Source organism: Argiope bruennichi, chromosome 4 (assembly GCF_947563725.1).
Source record: "Argiope bruennichi chromosome 4, qqArgBrue1.1, whole genome shotgun sequence".
NCBI classification, from domain to species: Eukaryota; Metazoa; Arthropoda; class Arachnida; order Araneae; family Araneidae; genus Argiope; species Argiope bruennichi.
Window position 1 is genome coordinate 140,831,568 of NC_079154.1, and position 19,202 is coordinate 140,850,769.

General features: G+C 34.7%; 3 protein-coding genes across 3 annotated transcripts; 1 reads left to right on the plus strand and 2 right to left on the minus strand.

Moving 5' to 3' along the window:
• Nucleotides 1–2,446: 2,446 nt before the first annotated feature.
• Nucleotides 2,447–6,868, minus strand: LOC129966476 (uncharacterized). Its single transcript, XM_056080903.1, has 2 exons — nucleotides 6,290–6,868; nucleotides 2,447–2,611 (listed from the first exon to the last, which is right to left on the minus strand). The coding sequence occupies exons 1-2, from the start codon at nucleotides 6,866–6,868 to the stop codon at nucleotides 2,447–2,449; spliced, it is 744 nt and encodes a 247-aa protein (XP_055936878.1).
• Nucleotides 6,869–7,678: 810 nt separating this feature from the next.
• Nucleotides 7,679–9,094, minus strand: LOC129966477 (uncharacterized). The gene is made up of 2 exons (XM_056080904.1): nucleotides 9,035–9,094; nucleotides 7,679–8,254 (listed from the first exon to the last, which is right to left on the minus strand). The coding sequence occupies exons 1-2, from the start codon at nucleotides 9,092–9,094 to the stop codon at nucleotides 7,679–7,681; spliced, it is 636 nt and encodes a 211-aa protein (XP_055936879.1).
• Nucleotides 9,095–16,054: 6,960 nt separating this feature from the next.
• Nucleotides 16,055–17,629, plus strand: LOC129966478 (uncharacterized). The gene has a single exon (XM_056080905.1). It carries the CDS (start codon nucleotides 16,055–16,057, stop codon nucleotides 17,627–17,629), a length of 1,575 nt encoding a protein of 524 aa, XP_055936880.1.
• Nucleotides 17,630–19,202: the final 1,573 nt, after the last annotated feature.

Below are 19,202 nucleotides of genomic sequence, written 5' to 3' on the forward strand. Positions count from 1 at the left end.
TCGACTGAACCTGGCACTCATATATGCCAAGTTTTGATTAAAATTCCGTCTTGTCATGATTTCGCTATTCCATGTGAAGGGATAGCTCGCACAATGCCGAGAAGAATAGAGAGGCGGGGTGGGTGGGAGGGTGAGCTTTTCTATTCCATGGCATGGCAGGAAGTGGGGGGGGGGAGGTCTGACAGATATGTCAGTGACAGACAGATAACGGGTGGGCGAATCACTGAAGAACAGTTTACTGATTTCGAACAGTGAGTTCTCATCCATGAGACCCCTTCTTCGCTGAAATTTCTCTTCTGGTAAGTGCCAATGGGAGGTAGTCCACCCCCTCTCTTCACTTGGCATTACATAGGAGGAAATCCCAATGCACATTCATCTCTTTAGAGAAAAATATCCAAAATATTCATTTGCCGTACATTTCACATGCTATGAGCCTACTTGGCTCTACCATAAAGCATATCTGGTGCTTTCTTTGTATCTGAATCAATAATAAGTTGATTGACTTAATATATCATTTTATACATATTTTTTAGTTAAAAGATCACAAGTAAAAATTCATATTACATATTTGAGTCATCGCTTTCACAACGTTCAACCTAATTATGGACTTCGCTCAAAAAATGATGCATATTTATAATTCTGATTGCATATGCCGAATTGAATTAGTCTTGCTTGGTGTGTTCCTATGTTTCCAATAAGTTTTCTAAGTTCTCATATCCAAGGACAGTTATAAACCCTTCCCCCCCCCCCAGTGATTTCGTTTAAAAATTTGCACAACATTATTATTTTAATGTAAAATTTGCATGTTAAATTTCATCCCTCTCATGGAGTTTTCGGAATCTCAAAAACAATAGATATAATGTAAAAGATTTTTTTTTTCGAATTAAGAGTTTAAAACATGAATATTCATTAAAATTTTAAGGATAAATTTTTGACTGTTACAATATTTTGTATACTTTAAATTAAAAACGACATTTCAGAGCTATGCATGGACTTAAATTTAAAAAATTACTCATCAATTTTATTAATTTAAAACAAAAATTACTACTAAGACACTCTTGCTTTTGATTCATTTAAAAAATTAGCTTTGCGAGAAAAATTTTGAATTTTATATCACTTGTCAGTAGAAGTTAACTTAATACGTTTTATAAAGTACGAAATAATGCTTTAATGAACGAGAAAATGGTTACATGATTATGTATAAATCTGTTTGAGTCATTTCGCATCGGTAGTCGAAATTAACTTCAATATTCTAAATTGATTTTCGAGGAATATTCTTTATTCGTGTTGCGAGAAATGTAATTTTATGAAGGTGATGAAAAATATTTTTTCTTAAAGCATCCAAAAATCAGAAATTGTACCTGCAGAAGTTGCAGCAGTAAACTTATTTGGGAAAAACTTCGAGCTCATATTTTGAAATGCTTGAAACATAAATTCCAACCCAATCCTTCAAAAACTGCAACCGCCCGGAGCGTCTTCTTAAACAGCAAAGTTTATTTATGACTCTGCTGTATATGAGCCTTCATGTTTTAGCAATTTTGTATATTACTTCTGCAATTTATTTTTAAAGTGCACCTTGGAGCTCCAAACAAATATATTTTAAGGGAGGGGGGACGTTTGGAGATATAAATCTATTACTTCCTCTCAAATTTTCAGAGTCATTCATATTCCTCTGCAGCTGATTTTTTCTCCAAACAGCTGAGTGAAATTCTCCTAACATTCTTTGCAGTCTGTTCACACAATCCGATGCTATCAATGGGACTCGAAGCCGTCAGAAACACAGCACTTTCACCCGTTAAAGGCATAAATAATGAAGGCAGAGACAACTCCGCTTAGCCCTTTCAACACGTTACTGGGCTCAATAGAAAATGCACCAAACATTCTTACAAAAACTAGGGAAAATATAATAAAAAGAGAAAAATTGTCTTATATAAATAAACTTAGAGACCATTTTTCAAAGGCGCTTTGCCAAAGCAGTCTTGAGGCATAACAATAAAAAAAAAAATGGGATAGCGATATATGGGGAGAAAATAAGCAAAATTGCCATGCCTCAGACATACCCGAATTTCTCTTATTTTGTGTAAAAAAGAGGAACTTAAAAACCATCTGTTTGAGAAGTTCTAGTTCCCCTAGTAGCTGTGTTGGGAGGAATATAAGCAGTACTTGAAAAGAAAATCATTTATCAAACAGCCCGAGTTTTTTATAACGTTCGCGACAAACTTTTACCCTGCTCTATTGGGGGGGGGGGAGCAGATTTCTACGAACAGTGCGCCACGTTCCAAGGGCTATTGATATCAGGCTGGCATGAACCAGGCTTCGTTCAGGGTACTTTTTTTTCCTTTCTTTTCTACTATTTCTTTCACTTTTTTCCTTCCTCCTTTACACATTCCTAGTTCAATTTTATTTTTGTTGTTATTATTTTTCCACATGTCCATGGACTATACTCTTACAGTCTGTACTGCAGTTTGGGAAGTTTGTTCTGGGTGGTACTAGAGGGGGAGAAGTAGGCCGCCGTGAAGTAGATTTCAGCTTCACGCCGAATTTCTCCGAGAATGGTAGAAGAGAATAGAGGGAAGGAGGTGGAGGAAGGAGGTATATGAAATTCTTTGATCTGGAAAATTGTTTTTATGGTTTCGACAGTTTGTCATGTAAGAAAGCTCCTTTCTGCGTTTTGTCGTTAAAAAGTTCTGCGGCTCTCCGGGTAAAACCTTACGAAATACTGCCGTTTGGCTAAGAGAAATGACAGTGTAAGTTTTAGAAATAGCGCCGGAAAAACCATTTACTCGAGTAACTACGTGGGAAGTTTAGATGAAACTTTCTGTCCAAGGGAGCACCATTTAAACTGCTTAACTTAATGGTTTATTGATTTCGAAAGTAGTTAAGGGACTGCGCAGCGTTCGAAAAGCCAGAAAGAAATCAGTCTCCTGAAATAAATGATTCTAGACATGAATTCTGAGATGAGTATAATTTAAAAAGAAAGTTTCATTTTGGACGATATTACAAACTAATTCAGAAAAATTCATTCAAACATAGTTCTTACTGATTTGGATAGAAGAGATTCTTTCTTTCGTTCTCATAAGTCAAGAGATTCTTGTATTCGTTTTATTTATTAATATCTGATTTTCTTCACCTTTTATGATCTACTGCAAATGCTAATTTACTTATGAATAGGGAAATAAAGTAACTCAAGGAAACACTGATAAATTACAGAAACTTGGTTCATTATATATATTTGAAATGCAGATTTTATTGCAATTTATTATAAGAAAATATGCAAATATTTTATACTGCAAAGGAGATTTTTTCTTTTTAATCTTTGTAAAGAGAAATATTTCATTTTTAAATTGATTTGAATCTCAAAAACCCTGACTTAGAATTTTCAAAAATTAGGATTTATGTCTTTTTATTATGGCTAATGAATGAAATCCATCTTCATTCTTCAAAATAATCTCACTAATCATATTGTATCAATGTCAACATTATTGAGTACATGCTCTTTTTTTCGAAAATGACTCCTCTTATAGAGATAGACTTTAGATTAATTAAATTTTAAATCAACAAATAAGAAAACATTTCTTTTAAACTTATTGAAACTAAAATTGAAAAAAATTTCTGACTGACAAAGAAAAAAAATGGAGTTTCTTTACAATAAATGACGCATTTCAAGATCTATTGGTTACAAATGTGTCTTCCAACAATAAATGACGCATTTCAAGATCTATTGGTTATAAATGTGTCTTCCAACAATAAATGACGCATTTCAAGAAAATCTTGTTAACGTTGACTTAAATTCCAGCTCAGTCCTTTAAAAACTGTAGTCATACGAATTGCTATCAGTTCTGGAATGCTCAGGGCATTTTCTTTCATTGATATTTTCTGGAAGTTTTAGAAGAAATGTGTTGTCATCTTATCAACGGTCTGTCCCTGGTATAGTTTTGGAAGAGAATGTAAATATATTTTAATAAAACATCAAGGATCGGGTTTTTTCAGGTTCATTCTACGTGGGAATATGGACTCATATTATGTTGGCCGCAAGTTATTTATTAGAAATAAGGAAATATATAACTAACAAATTTACAGGTTATTGAATGAGTGATTACAGGAGATTGAATGAGTGAATGGACATGAATTTTTATGAATCAAAAATCATTTTTTGATTATATTGCTCTAAGCGTTCAAATTTATGATATGATACCATAAAAGTACCAAATTGAGAACCGATATAAGAGCAAATATATGATGAAATTTTGATTCTAAAACAATAGAACAGTGGAAAAGCTTAAAAATTTCAAGAATCTATAAAGCACGTTACAAATACTTAAAAACTATTTTCTTAAAATTAACAAGTGACAAAGGTAAGTTCTTTTGACCAATGTTATTGTTTCCAAGCAACAGTTAATATCAGCTTTTTTTCACGTTGTTATTTCATAACTTCCATTTCAAACCAAGATTTTGGTTCAACAGCTCTTCATCTTTAGACTGCTGCCATTTGAAGTCTTCCATTAATTCTTCGTCTATAGATTCTTCTGTCTCCTAGGATTTTGCAATATCAGCAACATCAGGTATCAACTCTAGTTAACAATCAGTAATGTAAGCACATCTAGCACACACAAGATTTCCTCGTCATTGAATGTCCAAAAAGTTTCTACTTGTAATATCACATTGGATTTGAGAAGAAAGGGCGGAGACGACAGAGCAAGTATTCAACTTTAACTGACTTCGGCAGTTGAGTTTTGTTGAACGTTAAAATTATGTGGATAGTAGGATGACATTCTACATCTTTCCTTGCAGTAATGCGTCGAAAAGGAATGACGCCATGATCAGTGATACCTTCAAGGGTATCAGAATCTTATATATTCAAAAGTCAAATTCAAGTATTAATCCTAGAACACAGTTCAAACTCCTGTGTGGAATAACAGAGAGTTAGGAGCATCAGGCAGAGTTTTTGCATTAAGAAAGGATTTTATTTGAGTCGGAGACAAATTTTCTATCAGGAAATCACCAAATTTTGGTTCTTAAGCAACTCTAATTCTCCACTGATATAAGTAATCTCTTTGTATATAGCGAAAGGAGAAACAGAAGACAAGCTTCTAGATTTATCATTTGATGTCAGGATTAAGTATCTTACAAATTTACTTAAGCAGTCTATGTTATATCCCTCAAGTTCCGCAGCTTCAACACCAGAAAATTTTTCAAAAGTTCTCATGCAAAGAAATAGTTGAATTTTGGCCCTGACAGCACTTTCCGTCACGAAGTCCAAAAGGGAAGGTAAATACTGGCTCTGTGTGCTTCTAGCCTCAGCACTTATCTTCGTGCTAGCAGAAACCTATATGCTAAGAGTCATTTCCAGGAATCCACATTAACCACCCTTAATGCCAAGCTCAAAAGATTGGCCTTTTCGCTTGATCCCAGCATATTAGCCAAGAGTTAAAATAACTGTCGAAGTTGTTGCGATGAGGATCAACAGTGCACCACCCGTCTAATGGCTCACCACGCACGGTCAATACCTGTGGGCTTGTCTTTCATGAGAATCGAGAAATATACAGATCGGCGACAGTTTCTCATGGGGAGATCCTTCGGTTGCCGTCGAGGAAGGAAGAAAGAAAGCAGAAAACAGCAAGCAAAGGGAGGGAGAATCTGGAAGGCAGACCAAATCACTAGAGTACTTCGGGGTCGTGAAGCCCGTCACACCTTTTAGATGATATTGATTACACATACACTAAATTTATGTCGATAGCTATCACACTATTAAAGAATCACAACACAAGAATAATTTTGGACTCTTTTTTTTCCTTTATTCTGGTCATCATTGCTTAGCAGGCGCTGCCCTGCTACCGCACACACTCTCACTAACGCTACACGATACACTGAAGTGTTTTTCCCTTTGCCGCAAGAGGGCAGCACAGTGACAGGTCGGAACATACCGCCCGCCTTGACATAATGTTGTCAACACACACACACAAGGAAAAACTATGGAATATCACAATTCAATGCACAATGCTGAATAAAAACACACAAATTCAGATTTTAAACACTACACATTACAAGGTAATAACAGTAATCACACAATAAAGAACCCTAATATAAGATTACACATCAATAGGTAAAATACAAATTTTTGAAATAGCTCTTTTATAAACTCCAGATTGAGTTTTAACTTTTACAACTTGACCCTTTTATCTTCACCCAGATAACACTCAATTATTCTACCTAATGCCCAATTTTGAGGGGGTAGGTTTTCATCTTTAAGAAGCACTAACTCATTGATTTTTACATTATCTTTTTCTACCTTCCACTTGGACCTCTGTTGCAAATTATTAAGATACTGTATATGCCATTTTCTCCAAAACATTTGAATTAATTTTGTCAGTTTTTTCCAATTGGATAATCGATTGTCTTTAACTTCGATTAAATTTGGCTCTACAACAGTATTTAAGGATCTGCCAATTAAGAAATGAGCAGGGGTTAACACGTCATACACATCGATATCGGACGACAGAGGTGCAAGTGGTCTAGAATTTAGAATTCCTTCTATTTGCGTAATAACTGTTAGGAATTCTTCATAGCTCTTGGAATTACCTAAAATGCGTTTGAAATGATATTTAAATGCTTTAACTCCACTTTCCCAGAGGCCACCAAAGTTAGGAGCTCTAGGTGGAATGAAGTTCCAATCAATTCCCTCTGTTGACAAATAACTAGCAAGACTATCGTCGAGTTTTAAAACTAAATTGTATAACTTAGAAAGTTCCTTATTTGCTCCTATGAAGTTTGTGCCGTTATCTGAAAATAATTTCGAACATAAACCTCTTCGAGCCACAAATCTCTTTAAACACGCTATGAAGGCATCTGATGTTAAATCAGTGACCATCTCGAGGTGCACTGCCTTAGTAACTAAGCATACAAATAAACAGACATACACATTATGATAAGTGCCCTTTCTTTGATGTTTATATTTCACAAGAAATGGGCCACAAAAATCTACTCCAGAGCAATTAAATGGGAAGTTAGGAGTCACTCTCTCTTTCGGTAAATCGCCCATCAATTGTTTAACTCCTATGGGTTTAACTCTGAAACACTTAATACAATCATGCACTACTTTCCTACACGTTGCCTTACCTTGAACTGGCCAGAAACTTTGTCTGACATAATGTAGTAAAGCAGTAGGGCTTAAATGAAAATATCTTTTATGAAAGAATTCAATAATAAGCTAAGTTAATTTATGACCTTTAGGCAAAATAATTGGGAACTTACAGTTAAAATTTACATTACTATGTCTTATTCTGCCATTGACTCTTAGTACACCAACCTCATCTAAAAAGGGGTTTAAACATTTGATCTTACTTTTGTCAAGAACAGGTTTATTTTTATTTAAACACCTTAACTCTTCTGAAAATTCCCTACTCTGGATTTCCTTTATTATGAAGGTTTCAGCCTTCCTAATTTCCTCTGTTGTCAAGGGACCCAGTCTCCTTTCAGTTGGACTCCTCAAGTTGTGGAGAAATCTGAAAACATAACTTATTACATGCAATATTTTAGTATAACTATTACTACAATTAAGAATATCAGTAACACATGAATTGTTCAATGTAGTAACTAAAACACTTTCACAGTCAACTTTTTTGAGTTCACAGTCTACATCCTCCTTTATCACAGAGTCAGAGATTTCTCTGCACGGATATTAACTGTTTTTTAGAAAGGCAGGGCCTTCCCACCACAAGTGACTCTCGAGCATTTTGGACTGATTTACACCACGACTGATAAGATCGGCTGGATTATCTCCTGACGAAACATGTCTCCACTGCTCCTGACACGAAATGTCTTGAAGTGTGGCTACACGGTTTGCCACGAAGGTTTTTAACTGGGACGTCTCTTTTTTAATCCATGACAGCACAATCATACTATCACTCCAGTAATAGGTATTGGACACTTTCAATCGAAGAGCCGACTGGATACGCTGCATCAATTTCACCAGCAGCACAGCAGCGCAGAGCTCCAATCTCGGGATTGTGAGCTTCTTCAGTGGAGCCACTCTGGATTTACTGGCCACCATCTTGACAACAACCTCACCAGCAGGTGTTTGGGATTTGCAGTACACAACAGCTCCAAAGGCAGCTTCAGAAGCGTCGCTGAAACCATGAAGCTCTATGGCTTCGACGTCGGAAAATGGAAGAATACATCTGCTCACCTTGATGTTGTTAATACACTGTAACTCGTTTGAAAACTTCTCCCATTCACTATGATTTTCAGGAGGAAGCTGATCATCCCATTGAAGATTCAGAAGCCACAATTTTTGTAGAAAGATTTTCGCTAGTGAAATCACAGGACCAAGGAGGCCCAGAGGGTCAAACAACTTGGCTATTGTGGATAGAACTGTTCGTTTAGTATGAACATCCGTTGAAGTTATGGACACCTTAAAACAAAAACAGTCATTAGTATGGTCCCACGTGACACCTAAAGTTTTGTTATCACAGTCTGCAAAGTCGTAGTTGCATCCAGAAGTGGTAGACAACTGAGGATGATTGCCTCGCCATTTATGCAAGTTCATGCCAGCTCGTTTTAACATGGAAGTGAGCTGCTGTTGCATCTCTATGCATACGGGTAAAGTCTTAGCACGAGATAGCACATCATCCACATAAAAATCTTTCTCAACAACGGGTGCTGCAAGGGGAAAATTGTGTCCCTCATCCCTTGCAATTTGAATTAGCGTTCGAGTAGCTAAAAATGGGGCACTAGTAGTACCGTAAGTAATTGTCGACAGTTCAAACTTTTTCACTGAACCAAACTCACTGTCCTTCCAAAGTATTCTTTGTAGGTTTCGCTGACTGGGATGAATGTAAATCATCCTATACATTTTTTCAATGTCCGCAATAAATGCATATATATGTTTGCGGAATCGCATCATAATTGAAATTAAGTCCTCCTGCACAATTCCCCCATTAATGTGCAAGCTATTGAATTAATTTCCATTCGTAGTTTCACTAGAGGCATTAAATACTACACGAAGCTTAGTGGTCATTTTCTCTGGTCTATATACTCCATGATGGGGCATGTAATACACTGTTTCTGGTTCTGTCTCATGCGTCACGTCTTTCATATGTCCCAACTTTTCATACTCATTAATAAATTCTTCATACAATTTTAAATAAGTTTTATCACGAGATAGTTTACTCCAAAGTGAATTTAATCTTTTTAATGCTATACTTTTAGACTCGCCTAAACAACTAGGTTCCTCTTTAAGTGGGATTGTGACTACATATTTTCCACTAGGCCCTCTATAATGAGTTTTAACAAAATGCTCCTCAGCGATTTTTGCCTCATGGGATTTAGGGGTCTCTAACTCAACAGTTTCTAGTTCCCAGAATTGTTTCATGGTATTGTTTAAATCTTCATCAATAATTAACCCACAATGAATTTTTGGGGAATCAAATTCCATTACACTACCGCAAGCCAAAAATCCAAAAACACTATTTTGAAAAAACAACTCTGCATTTGATGAGTAGATCTTTTCTGGCCTCAACAAATGATAGAACGATTTAGCACCTAGGAGACAATCAACTTTTTGGGGAACCATAAAATTATCAGCCAAATTAATATTAGAAGGAATTTGTTCTTTAACACTTAAATATTTAACTGGGGTTAACTCAGTGATTTTATCTACAACAAGAAACTCAAAATTTTGCTTAAAGTTCTTATCAGCATTTGAAATTTCAGCTTTAATAAATTTGGTAACAGTCATTGAGGAATTATTTAAACATGAAATTGTTACCTTTATTTTTTCTTGTTTTAACCCTGATCTGTTTGCACACCCCGAAGTCATAATATCGGACTGACTTCCTACATCCAGCAACCCTCTAACACATTGCAGATTCCCAAATTTATCTCGAATATAAAATTTAGCCGTGCTTAACAATACAGTTCTCATTTGTTTATTTTCAACCGTACTCGTAGCTGAAAATGTCGATTGCACATTTTCATTAGTTGCGCAAGAAGTTGGATAAAAGGAATTAACTTCCGGGCTTAAAGTTGAACTTTCCCCTTTATTAATTATGGTACTAGTTTCGGTTTTACCACTCCCACTGAAATGATCAAACTCTCTGGGATAATGAAGTAACCTATTATGAGGTTTATTACAAAAGCAATTTCTTGCAGAACACTTTTTCACATTGCACATTGGTGAGAGGCATTTAAAACGTAAGTTTTGGGATTTCACAAATGCAACTCTATCACTAACAGAAAGTTTTTGAAATTCCTGACATTTAAATATTGAGTGGTTGTTCTGGCACATAACGCATTTAGAATTAGTATTCGATAAGAACACTTTAGAAACATTTCTATTACGATTCTCAAAATTTCCTTTACCGAAATTCCTTTGCTCATTTCTATTCGTAATGAATGCGCGGGAAAACGAACCGCACTCAGTTTTGGTTTCGGTTTTAGAAGCCACAAATAAATCACATTCTCTACTTAATTCCTGCACATTAAAAACAGATTCTCCTTGTTTAATACTTATATGACTTTTTAAATCTTGAGGAAGAGTGCTAAAAATCTGATCAGAAACCATTAACTCACACAATTTAGAAAAATCATTCACATTACGAAGTTGAATGTAATACTCAAAAACAGATCTAACTCTTGAAGCAAATTGCACATAATTTTCTGTTGGCAATTTTACTGCACTTTTAAATTGTTTTAGACATTCTTGATAAGTTGGTTGAAATTGTTCTAAGACAATAGATTAAATTTTTTCATAGTCACTCAACTCTTCTTCTTTGATATAAACCATTAAATTGCCAATTCTATCCCCTAATAGATTTAATAGAATTTCCTCTTTAAATTTATCACTAACTCCTTTTGTTTTGAAAGCTTTTTCGAGCGAATTGAAAAACAGATTAAAACATTCAGCATTTTTGGGAACAGGAATCGTCAAAACTTTGATACTCTTAATTAAATTCTCTAAAGTAAAACTCTGTTCATTATCGCTAAGCTCACACGATGAGGATTTGAGCTTTAAAAGCTCTATTTATTTCTCTACACGCAAAAGCGAAAGCCTTTCAATCTCCAATGAACGCCTTTCGTTTTCGGCTTGATCCGAATTTTTACTTCTTTCGTCTGAAATCTCTTTAATTAAATTTTTCACAACCTCAATTTTTTGCTTATATGCAAATTAGATGCTTAGATGCAAATTCAATATGCTTTTATGCTTAGATGCAAATTCAATATTTAATTCCGTACACAAACTCTTTAATTCGTCTTTCTTCAAATTAGACAAAGACATAATGAAAATTTAAGTAATTGAACACTTACCCAGAATAATTATCCTTGAGAATTGGGACGAGAGAATACGCGAAAACACAGAGAACAGAAACAGAAAACACCACTCAAGCTACAACTTTCGTTTCCTAAGCCTACGCTAATCCACTTCGCATATTTTCACACACACACACAAAAAAAACGTAATCCATCGCTGATCGCTATTTCCACTCCGGCTCGACGGACGATATGATTACACATGCACTAAATTTATGTCGATAGCTATCACATTATTAAAAAATCACAACACAAGAATAATTTTGGACTCTTTTTTTTTCCTTTATTCTGGTCATCATTGCTTAGCAGGCGCTGCCCTGCTACCGCACACACTCTCACTAACGCTACACGATACACTTAAGTGTGTTTCCCTTTGCCGCAAGAGGGCAGCACAGTGACAGGTTGGAACAGATATGTTCTTGGGAAAAGAACGTGGAGAAAGCAGTCGTAGAAATCGAAAGCCTTTCCAATTATTTCAAAAAATTTGATTACACAATATGACTTTTAAATAAAGTGACTAAACAGACGTTTCAGACTAGTTACAATAAATAAATAAAATAAATATAAATTAAAACAAACAGTAGTTGTCACTTCATTCATCTTTTGAATAAAGAATTAATAATCAGAGAGCTGACTAACAAATAAAAACGCTTTACCTACGAGAGCGATCGCATTTTAAATCGTCCCATCCGATAAAGCCCCGATGAGGTCGTTTTCAAGCACGTCGCGGAAATTGAAAGGTAATTCAAGATCAGCTACTAATATGGAAAGGACAAGTCCATTCTGTAAGAAAAATTCCCCCGCATTTTGAAGCATTGGAATTCTCACCTTAGCAGCCTCATAGAGTTAATAAAAAAAAAGAAACCCACTCATTATTAATTCTGTATTTAGCTCAGTTGTTTAAAAGCAAAGCTCATGGAAGATCTACTGCTCCAAATACTTGGCATGGGCATTATCAACATGGGTGTCGTTTGTACTCTTCTATATTAATAACATCACAGCGATTAATCTATGAAAAGTATCGCCAAAAAATCTCGAATAGGCTGTTCCATTACTACTGTTTGCCAATGGCGAATGATTATTAATGCATAAGTGCATTTATCAAGAAGCACATGAGAAAGTTTTGAGCTGCCGAATATCAAGGGATGCTTCTTCCACAGACAATTTGAATACGCTTCATTCGTCTTATCTTCTTTATAGCCACTCCGTAACTAGATTGCTTAAAGGGTTAATTTATACGTCAAATGCTTCCTACCAATTTAATTTTGGATTCCACTGCATATATTGCAGAAAGGAACAGGATATGGCATTATAACACAGTACAAAACTGCGCACAGTTAATGGCTTGCGGAGTGTCAAGCTTACTCATGGAAATGTAATGGAATATTTTCAATTCGTATAGCACTCAGATGCTGTCTCTCTACTCTCAAAACTTCCACATCATATCACGGTAAGTGGAATCAATTTCAGGATATAAGGAATTCATTGCGAATGTTAACAGGCAGATTCAGGATTTAAGTTTAGTCCTGTGTTCCCGAAATGCAGACTATCGCATCCAGACGGAGATTTTGAATTTTATCAAATTAATAATAATAAACAATTGTAAGAAATATGGACATACAATAATAATAATAAAAAATTTAGTTATATTTTATACATAGATAACTTCTGAGCCGCAAAAATTATCATACGAGTAAAAATGTCAGTTCCATCTTAATGATTTGAAATTTATTATATCTAACTTTAGGAAGCATGAGTTATATATTTATTTTCTAAAATGAAAACATTCATTTTTAAAAAATTTCTTTAAAGTAAATATTACCAAGAATTAAATATAAACACCAGATGAGTCTGTTGCAGTATAAAAAATTACTTATAACCTAATAAATTCATCAGATGGTTATCAGCCTTTTTAAAAAGAATTAAATCGTTCATTTCCCATAAATGAAAAACCTAAACAGCTCATTTGCTTCATTAATACATATTAAGATATGAAAAAAAAAAAAAAAAAAAATCTGGATCTGTCAATGTTACAGCTTCACGCCGATAGATGGCGTATCTGTCGATTACAAAGTTCTGTTAATTCTTTTTTGTATCTGAACGTAGTGTGTGTAGAAAGATGCTGTGAACTTAGACGTGACATCCAATTGTGAGAGGTGTCCTAATCTGTAATAGTCTACATTAAGTGGCACAAAAAATGTGTCCGAAAATAAAATGGTGTTCACCAGAAAGAAATGAGTAATTATCTGAAGAGAATTACATTAAGTGGTCCGTCGACTACGCAGTATTGAACCATCTTGAGTTTTGAGAAAGAGTCGGCAAGTGTTTCGTTTTGCCGTGTGTGTTTACTTCATATTGTTCTCAGTGATTTCTGAATCCTTAGAGTGATCTCCAATGGATATAAAGTGTAAATTCCTATGATTGGACTATCCGATGATTGGATTATTATGTCCGTTTTGGTTTCAGGGTAACTGTGAGTACACTTTTGTTTTCTAAATTTGTGTATTAGTTTCGTTTTTATAAGTTGCATATATTCAGAGTTCTCTTTTCAAAATGCTTTCAAAACTGAAAAAGAGTGAATTAATTGAAGTTGCCGAGGAACTAGAAATTGATATTCCTTCGGGTGCCAAAGTAGTTACTATTAAAGATTTAATTGAAAAGAGCGAGATCTATAAAGATAATTATGAATTCGTAAAAACTGTGGTTGAGTCAATAATTGAAAAGAAAAAAGATTACGAGAAAAATGAAGCACAGAAAGTAGAATTGGAAAAACTTAGGAAACTTAGGAAACTTAGAATTGGAAAAGCGCAATTAGAAAAACAACTTGAGCTTGCGAATTTACAAAAAGATGTAACACAAAAGGTTAATGTAACAAATAGCGATTCTGATTCTAATTTTAGCTTAGAAAGTTTGATAAAAAGTGTCAAAACTTTAACTATTCCTGTTCCTACACGAGCAGAGTCGTATAATTTATTTTTCCAATCGCTTGAAAGAGCTTTCAAAACCAAAAATGTCCCAGAACAATTCAAATCAGAGATCCTATTAAATATCTTAGGCGAAAAAGTTACCAATTTAATGATATATTTAAATGAAGATGAATTGTGTATGTATGACAAATTAAAGGAATTAGTGTTAAAAGAATTTCAATCCACCCCACAAGAAGTTTTAAATAATTTCCGTAAAGCGAAAAAACGTCCAAACGAAAGCTATATCCAGTTTGCATCGCGACTTAGTGCAGCCTTTGATTATTATTGTCAATTAAGAAAGGTAAATGATTTTAAGGGAGTTTGTGAACTCATGGTTTCCGAAAAAATATTTGATTCATTAGATCGTGAACTACAAATTCATATTGGCGTGAAACAAGGAGAATCCTGGTATGTGCCACCAGATTTGGCCAGGCATTGCGATATTTATGTATCGTCAAAATTCAAAAACGATAGTAATGTGTTTTCACGACCGCAAATTGTAAACCATTTGCAAAAATATCGTAAAGAATACAGTCCACAAAAAGCATTTGTATCGGAAGTTAAAACTCCGAAATGTGTAATTTGTAAATCTAATGAAAATCATTCCCTGAATGTATGTCCAGTTTTCAAAAATATGCTTGTTAATGAGAGAATTGAGGTCGTTAAAAATAAGCAATTATGTTTTAATTGTTTAAATCACCATAAAATTGCTAACTGTTATTCAAAATCCAATTGTTTCATTTGCAAAAAACGACATAACACTCTTTTGCACTTGGGAAATACTCAAACCGAAACTGAAACTCGTTCGCAAAATGCTAACGTGGGATTAAATCCAAGGTCAAATGTATTCGTTCTGTGAATTGAAAATCCCAGTCATAATTCTTTGCAACTGATGAATGAATCACCTGCGAACAGTACGCATTCACTCACTGCTACCAACTTAAATGTAAACAAATTGGTTTTATTAAGTACTGCAAATGTGATGATTCAAAATAATGTAGGAATGTTTATGAGTGCACGTACGTTGCTGGATGTTGGTAGTATGAGTCATTTCATTTCAAAACGGTTAGCCGATAAACTGAATTTGAAAAAAGAAAGACGAAACATTTTGGTTTCTGGACTAAATCAATCATCATCTGTTATTAACTCGATCGTAAAAACGAAAATTTCGAATGTAAGCAGAAGCTTTGAAAAGGGAATTGAGCTATTGGTAGTACCGCATATAACAGATTTTATCCCCTCCAAACAATTTGACATTGATACGCTAGAATTAGATAGTTTTAATTTAGCGGATGTGAGTTTCAATGAACCTGGAGATGTGGATATTTTATTAGGTGCCCAAATATTCTATGAACTTTTAAGATCGGGTCAAATTAGGTTTCCGGGAACAGACATTGTTTTTCAAAATACTGTATTTGGGTTTGTTGCTACCGGAAGTGTTCCAATAGAAAACGAAACTACTGTTCATTGTGGGTTAGTAATAGAATATTTGAATGCAAATTTAAGGAAATTTTGGGAAATTGAAGATGTTGAGGGGGATAAATTACAAAATGATGAGAGTTTAATTTGTGAAGATCATTTCATGAAAACACATTTCAGAAATGACAATGGAAGCTATGTTGTTAAAATACCGTTTAAAATAGACCCCCCTCCCATGTTTAGGCGAGTCAAAACACATTGTTACTAAAAGATTCAAATCACTATGGCAACGTTTGAAGAGAGAACCAGAGTATAAGCAACTAAACAGTGAATTTTTAACTGAGTATGAGAATTTGGGGCATATGCAGGCAACTTGCGAAACTCCAAGGTACATTATGCCTCATTATGGCGTTTTTAGGCCAGAAAGTAGTACTACAAAATTACGCGTTGTTTTTAACGCATCAGAGGCAACGTCATCTGGACAATCGCTTAATGATAATTTGTATTCAGGATCTGTTGTCCAAGATGATTTGTTTGCTATTTTGCTGAGGTTTCGAAAACATTCTGTAGTTTTCACAGCTGATATAAAAAAGATGTATCGTCAAATTTGGATACATCCAGATCAGTGTGATTTAAAATGCATTTTATGGAAGGATTTAGAGGAAGAGAAATTACGTGTATTTAAGTTGCTCACTGTTACCTACGGAACCAAATGCGCCCCTTACTTGGCGACCAGAGTACTAAAACAAATATGCTGTGATGAGCAGAACAACTATCCTTTAGCCGCTGCTGCTGGCAAAGATTTTTACTTCGACGATATACTCAGTGGTACCGAGGATTTATCTTCTGCCATTGAACTACAAAATCAGTTAATACATTTGTTAAAATCAGCTGGTATGGAGCTTCACAAATGGAGCTCAAATAATCTTGTTTTGTTACAAAATGTACCAACGTCGGACCGAGAATACAATTTCGATAACCCCAACTCAGCAACTTTAAAAACTTTGGGATTACAATTCAATCCTGAAATGGATACATTTAGTTTTAGTGTTCAAAAAATTGTGAGACCTGCAACAAAAAGAACAATGCTATCGGACATATCCAGATTGTTTGATCCTTTAGGCCTCTTAGGACCTTTGATAATCACAGCGAAGATGTTCTTGCAGAAGTTGTGGATTTTGAGAATTGGTTGGGACGATGAAGTTCCCTTACACTTAAATAGAGAGTGGGAAAAATTTAGTTCTGAACTGAGTCAATTGAAAAATGTAAATATAGATCGTCATGTGTTATGTTCTAAAGTTCTGAAAGTAGACCTGATAGGCTTCGGAGAGGCTTCGAAAAATGCGCATGGTTGTGCTGTCTACACCAGGTCTTTGTCAAGGTCTGGTGAGATAAAGGTGTCACTCTTATGCAGCAAATCTCGAGTGGCTCCCATCAAAGAAATTAGTATCCCACGTTTGGAGCTGTGTGCAGCGGATCTGCTTTCCAAGCTTACCGTTAAGGTTCTGTCATCCTTGCAACTAGACATTCATGGAGTACATTTGTACTCGGACTCCACTGTGGTGCTTGCTTGGATCAAAACTCCACCTACATCGTTGAAAACTTTTGTGGCTAATCGAGTCGCTAAGATTCACGAGTATACTAAGAACTTCCAATGGCCTTATGTAAATACTGCTGAGAATCCTGCGGACTTGATATCACGAGGAGTTTTCCCTTCAAAGATCCAACAGTTGGACATTTTGTGGAATGGACCGTCTTTTCTTTCATCTATTAGCTGGCCAAACTTCAATGACGATCCTGGTGTCGCAGATGGTGAATATCTTTTTGAGGTGAATCGTTCACCAATGTATCATTTGTTTCAAAGCCCAACCAATTGCACCTACTCAAATCATGGGCAATTTGCCCAAGGAAAGAGTGTCTCCAGATTTTACTTTTAATTGTGCTGGTGCCGATTTCTGTGGGCCGTTTTATATTAAGAATAAGGCTCAGCGTAAAGGTGCTTTACAAAAAATTTATATTTGTATTTTTGTATGTTTTTGTTTTAAAGCTGTCCATATAGAAATTGTTTCAGATTTGACTTCTGATTCATTTATAGCGACTTTAAAACGATTCATGGCTCGAAGAGGTAAATGTGCGAAACTGTTTTCAGATAATGCTAAGAATTTTGTAGGAGCTAATAAAGAAATTAAAAAACTTTATGAAATGGTTAGAAAACCAGATGAAAAGCTGGCAGGTTATTTAGCTGCAGAAGGCATTGAGTGGAAATTTATTCCACCTAAATCCCCACACTTTGGCGGTCTTTGGGAGGCAGCTATAGTCATTTAAATACCATCTAAAAAGAGTTGTTAAGGGAATAAACTTAACTTATGAAGAGTTCTTAACGGTAATTGTGCAAATTGAGGGAATTTTGAATTCTCGACCACTTTGTCCCTTGTCAGCTAACGAGGACGATTTTGAGGTTCTTACTCCTGCACATTTCTTAGTAAATAGGTCTTTAACCTCTTTGAATCAGCCTGATTTGACAAATTTAAAAGAAAGTTATCTCAAGAGATGGCAAAAGGTAACTAGACTTGTACAATGTATGTGGAAATTTTGGCATCGTAATTATTTAAGTCAATTACAACAGAGATCTAAATGAATGTTTGACAAAAATAATGTAAAATTAGGAGATTTAGTGTTATTAATTGAAGATAATTTGCCTTGTTATAAATGGGCTATGGGTAGGATAATTAAAATTTATTATGGTGATGATAAGAAAATTCGTGTTGTTAAGATTAAAACACAGTCTAGTACTTGTAAAAGAGCCATTTCTAAAATTTGTGTATTGCCTATGGAACATAATTAATTTGTGATATTTAATTTTTTTTGTAAGTTTTGATTTGTTATTTCTTAGAGATATTTATTATTATGTTTCTTGTGTGTGTTTTTTTAGATTTGTGTAAAAGCTGTAATATTATTTATGTTATTGGGCATTGTAATCTCTTGAAACCCTGGGGTTTCAAGGTGGGGAATATGTTACAGCTTCACGCCGATAGATGGCGTATCTGTCGAGTACAAAGTTCTGTTAATTCTTTTTTGTATCTGGACGTAGTGTGTGTAGAAAGATGCTGTGAACTTAGACGTGGCATCCAATTGTGAGAGGTGTCCTAATCTGTAATAGTCTACATTAAGTGGCACAAAAAATGTGTCCGAAAATAAAATGGTGTTCACCAGAAAGAAATGAGTAATTATCTGAAGAGAATTACAGTCAACAATATATTAAATTTTTATGAAAGTTTATTTGTTTTTTAGCATGCTGTTAGTTTGATTGTCTGAACATCTTTGTTTTGTCTCGACTTCAATTTAAATATTTAATTGGAATCTTTAAATGTCACTCTTAGAAGGGTTTATTAAAAGGCTTAAAATAGAATGAGGTTTGTAACGTTACATTGAGAGATTTATAAAGCATGGCCATAGACATATTTAATATTAGATATTTTTAAGTACTTTGATTTAAAAGATCAGACTGGT